The 10,103-nt window shown below is 43.2% G+C and overlaps 1 protein-coding gene across 3 annotated transcripts in view; it reads left to right on the plus strand.

Moving 5' to 3' along the window:
* Positions 1 to 8,919, plus strand: part of SERINC5 (serine incorporator 5) — an 87,848-nt gene extending 78,929 nt beyond the window's left edge. The window contains exons 11-12 of one of the 3 annotated variants that reach the window (XM_082836370.1): positions 34 to 178; positions 3,551 to 8,918. In XM_082836370.1, the coding sequence (XP_082692496.1) occupies positions 34 to 178; positions 3,551 to 3,698 (293 nt within the window). In that variant the 3' untranslated portion in view covers positions 3,699 to 8,918. Of the gene's footprint in view, positions 1 to 33; positions 179 to 1,279; positions 1,430 to 3,550 lie in introns of those variants that run through there. The other 2 variants (XM_082836369.1, XM_082836371.1) reach the window with 2 other exon arrangements.
* The last annotated feature ends 1,184 nt before the right edge of the window (positions 8,920 to 10,103 follow it).

Raw genomic sequence — 10,103 nt, forward strand, 5'->3', positions numbered from 1 at the left:
TCACTGGGCTTGTGCTTGCTTTGTGGTTCACAGACACAGAAGAGCAGCAGAATGTGAAAGAGGGCCCGAGGGTCATTTATGATGAGAAGAGAAGCACTGTCTACAGCTATGCCTATTTCCACTTCGTATTCTTCTTGGCTTCCCTCTATGTGATGATGACCGTCACCAACTGGTTCAAGTGAGTGGCCCCGTTGTCTTAGATGTTTTAGAAGTTGTTAAAAGAAAAGTCTTTTAAAAACATCCTATTCTTTTTTTTTTTTTTACATCTTTATTGGAGTATAATTGCTTTACAATGGTGTGTTAGTTTCTGCTTTATAACAAAGTGAATCAGTTATACATATACATATGTTCCCATATCTCTTCCCTCTTGCGTCTCCCTCCCTCCCACCCTCCCTATCCCACCCCTCTAGGTGGTCACAAAGCACCGAGCTGATCTCCCTGTGCTATGCTGCTGCTTCCCACTAGCTATCCATTTTATGTTTGGTAGTGTATATATGTCCATGCCACTCTCTCACTTCGTCCCAGCTTACCCTTCCCCCTCCCCATATCCTCAAGTCCATTCTCTAGTAGGTCTGTGTCTTTATTCCTGTCTTACCCCTAGGTTCTTCTTGACATTTTTTTCCCCCTTAAATTCCATATATATGTGTTAGCATACGGTATTTGTCTTTCTCTTTCTGACTTACTTCACTCTGTATGACAGACTCTGGGTCCATCCACCTCATTACAAATAGCTGAATTTCATTTCTTTTTATGGCTGAGTAATATTCCATTGTATATATGTGCCACATCTTCTTTATGCATTCATCCGATGATGGACACTTAGGTTGTTTCCATCTCCTGGCTATTATAAATAGAGCTGCAATGAACATTTTGGTACATGACTCTTTTTGAATTATGGTTTTCTCAGGGTATATGCCCAGTAGTGGGATTGCTGGGTCGTATGGTAGTTCTATTTGTAGTTTTTTAAGGAACCTCCATACTGTTCTCCATAGTGACTGTACCAATTCACATTCCCACCAGCAGTGCAAGAGTGTTCCCTTTTCTCCACACCCTCTCCAGCATTTATTGTTTCTAGATTTTTTGATGATGGCCATTCTGACTGGTGTGAGATGATATCTCATTGTAGTTTTGATTTGCCTTTCTCTAATGATTAATGATGTTGAGCATTCTTTCATGTGTTTGTTGGCAGTCTGTATATCTTCTTTGGAGAAATGTCTGTTTAGGTCTTCTGCCCATTTTTGGATTGGGTTGTTTGTTAAAAACATCCTATTCTTTACAGCCCGAAGATCAGATCTCTTGGAGTCAACTAACTTCTTCTCCAAGTGCTGCTGTACTCATCTTCACAGAAACAGTCTGCGTTCCTGACAGTCTGTCAGCATGCTTTTTAAAACAATATTTATTTATTTATTTGGCTGCACCAGGTCTTAGTTGAGGGATCTTTCCGTTGCAGCATGCGGGATTTTGTTCCCTGACCAGGGATCAAACCCGGGCCCCCTGCACTGGGAGCGTGGAGTCTTAACCACTGGACCACCAGGGAAGTCCCTCTGTTGGCATGCTTTTAAGCCTGGCAGTTGGTGATACTTACTGCAGCTTTAAGAAAATGGGAGGTTAATGGCACGTGGGCAGTCTTGAGAACATAGTAACAGTGAGGAGGAAGAACATGGAATTCTGCCTTTAAGAAAGAGAAGATACTCTTTTTTTCTACTTTGTACTTTGTCTTTTTTTTTTTTACACTTTCATTACAAAAGTTTGAAACATCTTCTTAAAAAAAACTAACATATGGACTTCCCTGGTGGTCCAGTAGTTAAGACTCCCTGCTTCCACAGCAGGGGGCGCGGGTTTGCCAGCGTGGCATAGCCAAAAAAAAAAGAAAAAGAGGTGAAAGTGTGAAAAGTAACAATGGACCCCCCCACCCCATAACCACTGCTAACTATATGGTATGTATCCTTTCATTCCTTTTCTCTGCATTTATAAGCCTATATAATTATTATTTTTTTTTTTTTTTGTGGTATGCGGGCCTCTCACTGTTGTGACCTCTCCCGTTGCGGAGCCTGTGCTCCGGATGCGCAGGCTCAGCGGCCATGGCTCACGGGCCCAGCCGCTCCGCGCCATGTGGGATCTTCCCAGACTGGGGCACGAACCCGTGTCCCCTGCATCGGCAGGCGGACTCTCAACCACTGCGCCACCAGGGAAGCCCTAGCCTATATAATTTTTAAAACATAAACGTGATTACACATATTCTCCCCCTTGAGGGTTGTTTTTTAACTTACGTGATGGACAATACATGATGGGCCTGACTTTCCCTGTCAGTACATGGAGATTCTTTTTGATTCCTTTTGGAGATTTCTTTGACCGATCCAAAGTTTCTGTTGCATCATAATTTGTTGTGCCTGAGGATATACCTAACATAGACATTAGAATAACTTAGGATAGACATTAAGACTCATTGTACAACAAACATGTGAGTGGCTCCTTCATGCCTCACTGCTGTGGGTGGTAGGGACTATATTCTAATAGGGGAGATGGATGGTGATCCACATCAAATACAGCGTGTCAAACAGTGATGACTACTGGGGAGAAAAATGAAGAAGAGGAATGAGGAGTACCCAGTGGGGTCGGGGATGCTGGGGGCAGCGGTTTCAAATAGAGTGATGGGGAAGGCTTCCCTGAGGAGATTCTTCCCCAAAATCCTGAGGGAGAAGAGGGTGTTAGAGCCTCTAATGCTTCCCAGTGATACCTGGAGAATTCCTGGAAAATTTTGGCTTCGGAAGTTTAAGAAAGGATGGAGGCAGAAAATAACATGTCAAGGATGTGGAGAAACTGGAACCCCCTCTCACTCCTGGTAGGTAAAATGATGCAGCCACTTTGGAAAATAGTTCCTCAAAAATGTTGAACACAGAGTTATTATATGATGCAGCAATTCCACTCCTAATTATATAACCAAGAGAAAAAAAAACCCACATATGTCCATGTAAAAACTTGTACACAAATGTTTATAATAGCATCATTCATAATAGCCGAAAAGTGGAAACAACCATCAGCTGACACATGGATAAACAAAAGGTGCTATATCCACGCAATGGAATATTCCTCAGCAACAGAAAGGAATAAAGTGCTGTTACATACTACAACGTGGATACACCCTGAAAACAGTATGCTGAGCGAAAAAAGCCAGTCACAAGAGGCCACATGATTCCATGCATGGTGACATGTCCAGAATAGGCAAAGCCATACGGACAGAAAGTGGATAAATGCATGGCAGGGGCTGGCAGGAGGAGGGAAATGAGAGGGCCGCTGAAGGGTGCAGGGTTTCTTTCTGGGGGGATGAGAATGTTCTAAAATTGATTGTGGTGATGTTACACAAGTCTATGAATATAATAAAAATCGTGTACTTTAAGTGGGTGTGAATTACACCTGAATTGAGTTGCCAGGGAAAAAAAGAAAGGCTGGAGGTGGTGGAAGCAGGGAGAGACAAGACTTGGTGGAAGAGACCTTCTCACCACCTGTTCTCACCCTGCACTGATCACAACTGGGTCTCTTGTTTCCGCAGCTATGAAAGTGCCAACATTGAAACCTTCTTCAGCGGGAGCTGGTCCATCTTCTGGGTCAAGATGGCTTCCTGCTGGATATGTGTGCTGTTATACCTGGGAACGCTGGTCGCTCCCCTCTGTCGACCCTCTCCGCACTTCTCCGTGTGAGGATCGGAGCAATCTCCTAGGTTCTGCAGGCTGGAAGTGACGTCCTTTGAACAAACGTACCAGGAGTCTGAGCAGTGACTGGTACTTTGTGACAAGCTGGCATTCCCCCTGGCTGGCTTGAGTGGGTCTAAAAAAACTTAACGGGGAAAAAAAAATCACCTGCTTATCTTTTTTAATTCTGAAATTTGAAAAGAAGTTACCAGTTTGTCCCCCGAAAATTGAAATTTTCACCCGAGTGGATCCTGAGTGATATATTTTGTATGTGTCTTACCCCTAAAAACTGGGATAGTAGTTAGGCAAGTATTTTCCTTCTGCATGTTTTTACCAAAACAGAGTTTGGAACATGACATTTTATCACAGGGAGAAAAGCTTACCTTGTGTGGCCTATTATTCCTATCCCTGAAATAGAAAGACATGACAGAATCTGGGACCCGAAGCTCCTGACAGAATGCAGACCCCTCTCCCACACCTCGGCCTGTGGGACCCCTGCTCCTGGTTCCCTGCTATTTATTGGCTACAAGAGGAAGCATCTGCTTTTAACTCCACCCTTGTGCTGTTTCCTCCCAGCCCCCAAACGTTTCCCTTTGAAGTTGTGATGCTGGGAATCACAGACTTCACTCTGTCCTTGCCCTTCCCAGAGCTCCCCTCATCCTTTCTGGGTTCAACATCTTTGTTACAATGTGAAAAAGCACAATTTGTCATCACCACCCATGTGATCCCCAACCAGGTTACCACTACCTGATCTGAGTTACTGCAATACTATGACTCTTACACGTGGTGTTACTCACATGATTAGAGAACAGTATTCGTGTTGTTTTCTTTGCTATCGTTCTTTCTTGTTTGTGGATTGATATTCATGATACTTTAGGACCTTACCTGGGAAGTCGCTTCTTGACTGAAGCCTGCTGCGCCCCTCTTTCCATTACTAAAGTCAGCCAGTTTTCTTTTCCACTTGAGGCCTTCGAAATTGTAAAAGCAAAAGGATTTTTGTTTTCCAGACCTGTAATGTGACCACACCGTTGATGTCCATTATGATTTTGGGGGTGGATTTGCTGAGGTGCGGACCACAGGCAACACCTCAAACAGGGCTGACCAGGTAAGGCCTCCAGTTATACAAGTTGTACAAGTGACCAAATATACTTAGAAGAAAGGGTGGGTGCGGGGGGAGGTATTTAACTAAGCCATAAGCAAAAGCCGCAGTAATTTCCAAAATACATACTTTTAAGGTGATACTGAAGAAAGATTTGACTCTAGGCAGCTGCCCAAGAAGACGTCCATTTTCAGTGCTGATACTCTCAGCCAGGGAAGAGTTTACGCAGTGGAAAGTCCATCAGAGACCCTGATGGAGGACGGTGGGCACCCTTCTCTTAGTATTTCATGCAGGACGGAAAGAATCCTCTCAGCACCCGGGCAGAGAGGGTCTGAGGATGAAAAGATTTGGCCTGTACTTTTTGTGCCCTGCTGTATGCATTGGGTCCCACCTAGGCTGGCCTCCAGTGTGCCAAATGCCGGCCTGGGAAATTAGTCTAGTTCTTCATTTCCACTCACTGCTTTGCCCTCCTTTCAAGAAAATTGGGGGGCGGAGCTCAAACAATGGATGAATTCCTCCAGGAACTTATTTACAGTGTTGGAGGTTCACTCATTGTGTGTGTGTGAGAGCCTTGTTTTGTAAACTTTATCAAGTTGTTTTCAGACCAGGAGCTCTTTGAGCTCAGTGGTCCAGAGATCTTCTGTAGGCACAAAATGAATGGCTGCTATGCGTAGCCGGAGGTTAAGCCAGTGGGAGTGTGAGCTCTGTGGGTCGGACAGGTGGAGGGAGTGGGGTTGTGTGTGTCGCAGCATCCTGGCAGAGGCCACCGCAGCGGCCGGTGCCGTGACACGGGCTCTGGGTAAGCCGAAAGGAGAGGCAGCTCAGGAGCCGGGGTGCCGTCGGTGACTGGTTTCGTTGTGTCTTCTCCCTGCTGGGGTCTAGTGGGGTCTGGCATCCAGCCGTGTGACTTTAGAACTGGCCCTTCTGGCAGGTCAAGGTCAAGCTGACCAGGCCCTGTGTTCCTTAGCGGGCCTTCGTTGGGCCCTTCCTGTGCCGAAGGAAGCTCAGGGAGACACAGAGGAAAGGACATTGCCAGTGGCCAGGCCCTCGTAGCTTCCTTCCTTAGCCGCCCAAATTCTCCTACAGCCAACCCCCATTTTCCAGCTGCTTAAGACTAATAATGTTCCTTTCTGAAGGTTGGTCTGACACAAGAAGGAGAGTTACAGTCACTCTGATTTTTATTCTCAACTGAAAATTTAAGCAAGCTTATCTGAATGATCAAGAGATCTCGGTGTTCTCTGAGGACAGAGGGCATATAAATAAGTTGACTTTAATGATTATTAATTGTAATAAACAATACTCAGGTGATAAGTCAACATTCATGGGTTTAAAAAACCTACATTTTTGTGCTATTGTGTTTTAAGAAACTGGAAACATTGTGCCAATTGCTCTGAGTTGCTCTTAAGGATGATGTTCATTTGATAAATTCACTGATAATCTTTTTAAAATAATAGACTTCTGCTTCCTACAACTTTTTATACATGATTTAAAAAGTGCATTCCCAGAAGCTGCTGGTCAGACTCCTTTAGTGATGAAAGCTGAAGATATTTTAAAACTGTGTATGCTTCCTCTGTGCCGTTCATCCGATGAGGAAATTTTTTCCCCTCTCATTTTCACGAGTACAGACACTTAAGTAGGGGCAGGGATTCTTCTGGGAGTGTTGCAGTGTATGTCTAGATGTGTCACCTGACTGAAGACCAGAGACTTTTTTGTCAAAGGCTTTTGGAAACCCTACTTTGTCCTCACTGGGTTGAATTTTTTAATACTGGTTAGTTGGTTTTTTTGTTCTCACAGTTTCTTGGGAAATGGCTTGAAAGAATTGTTCCAGAGGTCTTTGGAGCTCCTTTGTAGAGTAGATGGGCCATGTGCGTGTGGACTGATGGAGGGTGGGGTTATTGGGGATTTCGGGTTCTGGTGCCCATCAGAATGGCTAACAGAGGGGCTCCCACACCCCATTGTTTATTTCCAGTTGCTCAGCGGTGCCTTCATAATGGGTGACCTCTGTGCAGTGCTAATTCCCCCCCTAAATTGTCACCTTCTGCCTTTTTAAGATTACGTGCTTAATTTTGGCCAGAAGTTTACTACCATTGGTGCTTCCTGTTACCCTGCAAAGGGAATTCCAGAGCCTGTGTGCATTTAAGCTGCCTAGGCCTTTTTTCTCCTTTGACTGCCTTTCTAACGAGCATCTCATCTTGGTATGTATTCATGTCCTACCCCGCTTGGAAGTGAAAGGCGGTTTTAGTTATAACTAAGAAGGTTGTGACCTTGGGCCAAGACCCCACGTGTCCAGAGAGCACGCTGGGCCCTCCTTAATCAGGTACAGTGCCAATGCCCCTGGATTCATGGCATTCTCTATAGGGTATTCTCCTTAATTTACTAAATCCCTTTGGCCTTGTTCTTAACTGTGTTTCCTGCCATCTTTAATATATTTGTAAAGCCTCAGACATTTTAATCCAGTTTTGCATTTTAGGCAGAAATGTGTTCTCTAATGTTAGACCTGCTTCACAGGACACAGATCTTTTGAATTGATGTTAGCCATTCTAAAGACCTCTCGCTCTTTTTTCTTTTTTTCACCCTTCCTCAGTAAATCATTTGCAGAGGCGTTCATTTTGAAAGGAGGAAATATTTGGCTTTTACCAAAGAGGTGTTCTTTTTTTAAAAGCAAAATCCTTTTCAGCAAAAACTTACTTGGGGAAGGGTGGATTAAGAATGCATTTGTCGACATCCACTTCTATAGGTGTTTAATCATATTTATGTGAGTAAAATGTTGGAAGAATTCTTTTTTTTTTTTTTTTTTTAGAAGAATTCTTTAAGGTAATCCTTTGTGGTGAAGGATCCTGGGAAATTCTCTCAGGTAAAGAAAGCTTGTAGCAGATGGGTAATATATGTCTTGAGAGCTATTTATAAGAAATTTAAGGATTGTTTTGTTTTCCTTTATTAAAGATATAAGGTTTTTTTACTTTGCAAAAAAAAAACTACAAAAGTTTTATAGTCATAACTTTGTTACTTTTTTTAAACTTTTCTGAAATAATTAGATGTAGCCAAATTATGTGGTTATGTTTTGCTATGTTAGAATTTGAAAATGTAATATGTGTGGTAAATCTACTGTTTGAAATTTATAATGCTCTCAGATATGGTTGGAGTTTTGGTAACTTTTAAAATAGTTATTGTTTTTCCTTTAAGTCACAAAGGCAACTATGGATTTATGTTTGTTATCTTGGATGCTAATTTTTCTATGAAGCAGCCGAAGTTGACCAGTCTTTTCCTAGGTAGAATACTCAAAACTTGTTAACTTTAATAAAATTGAAAACTGTTGTTTTTTTCTCCCTTCTGTTGAATGCATTTGTAATTAAAGTCTTCCAGGTACTGTTTTCCAAAGATGTCTTCAGGTGTTAATTCGCTCTCTCTTAAGCTTCATAGAGTCTGTTCTGGTTCTAGAGAATGAAAATTCAAACAGGAAAACCCAGGCTTTTTGCCTTCTTTCTCTCTGAAAGCCCCTGCAGCCTGCTTCCTTTTTCTTATTTTTACGATAACGACACTCTGTCTTAAATATGAGAATTAGAGTAAGTCTTTAAACAAGGTAGTGTGAGTTCTCCAACATGGTTCTTCTTTTTCAAGATCTGCCTATTCTAGGTCTTTTGCGTTTCCCTCTGAAGTTTGGAATTAACTTGCCAGTTCCCTTGATTGGGATGGCATTGAGTCATTAGATCAATTCGGGAAGAATTGACATGATAACAACATTAAGTCTTCTGAGGTATGATTGTATCTTTCATTTACGTAGGCCTTTTAAATTTTCTTTAGCCATATTGAATGATACTTTTGTTTTTATTAAAATATCTTTGTATGGGATTTAATCTTGATACTTCCAATTCTCATTTGTATGTGAGGTTAGTATCCTGATTTTTTTAATAGTATGTGTCGCATAATATAAAACTCACTATCTTAACTGTTTTTTAGTGTGCAGTCAGCAGTGTTAAATACATGTCGACTGGAAAAAATAAAAAGCACAACGTGAGAGTTGTGAGTTATGTTTTATTTGGAGCAAAATGGGGACTATAGCCCAAGAGACAGCATTTCAGATAGCTCCGAGGAACTGTTCCGAAGAGGTGGCGGTGGGGGGTGGGGGGGGAAGGTCAGTGTATTAGGAGCAGACGTCACCATGAAAGATTTTAGTGCTTTTCTAGATATGAGGAGGTGCAAGAATTGGGCTCATAATCTTCTGCAAACATCTAACTATCTGAAGCCCTGTTCTGCCAGTTTTTCCCGGAGCACAGAGCGCCTCATTCCTGATCTCCACCCTGAACTCCTTTCAGCAGGTGTTGAAGGTCAGCGGTCCCAGCAGCTTGTGATTTAATCCTTGTAGAGGCAGGTGGCAGGTGCCAACCTTGAGTTGGCATACATCTACATTGTTGTGCGGCCAATCTCCGGGATTCTTTTCCTCTGGCAAAGGTCTAACTCTCTACCCATTGAACAGCAACTCTCCGTTCCCCTCTCGCCAGCCCCTGGCAGCCACCACCCACCATCCTACTTTCTACCTCTATGAATTTGCCAGTCCCCACCCTCTACCACTTCTTCCCACATAAATGCTGACATTGCTCAGGTCTTCTGGCGTTTGTGTTTTGAGGTTCACCACTTTTTGTTGTAAGTGTTTTCCATGGGGTTTTTGGTTGTGTTACCCTCTCGCAATGTTTTTGTGTAGGAACTCAGGAAGATCCAAAAACTATGCTTCTGTCATTTCTTCTCTTCACTCTTGAATTGAACCGGCTGCAGTAAAGCTTTCACACATACCTTTTTCAGAAGTGCTTTTCAAAGTCATTGGTAACCTTCATGTTGCTGAATCCATTGTCCTCATCTTACTTGACCTACCAGCACTTGGCAGTATTAACTGTCAACTAAATTACAAACCTTGTTCAGATTTTACTGGTTTTTACATACACTCATCCCCACCTTTTGAAAGGGATTGTCTATTGTATTTATCATGTCCCTGTTCACATTGCCCTTAAGATCATGGGAGGCAAATAACTTGTCTTTTGGGACTTCCCTGGTGGTGCAGTGGTTAAGAATCTGCCTGCCAATGCAGGGGACACGGGTTTGATCCCTGGCCCGGGAAGATCCCACATGCTGTGGAGCAACTAAGCCCGTGCGCCACAACTACTGAGCCTGCGCTCTAGAGCCCGTGAGCCACAACTACTGAGCCCGTGTGCCACAACTACTGAAGCCTGAGCACCTAGAGCCCATGCTCCGTAACAAGAGAAGCCACTGCAATGAGAAGCCCACGCACCGCAACAAAGAGCAGCCCCCGCTCGCCTCAACTA

This window comes from Leucopleurus acutus, assembly GCF_964270905.1.
Source record: "Leucopleurus acutus genome assembly, chromosome: 3".
NCBI lineage: Eukaryota > Metazoa > Chordata > Mammalia > Artiodactyla > Delphinidae > Leucopleurus > Leucopleurus acutus.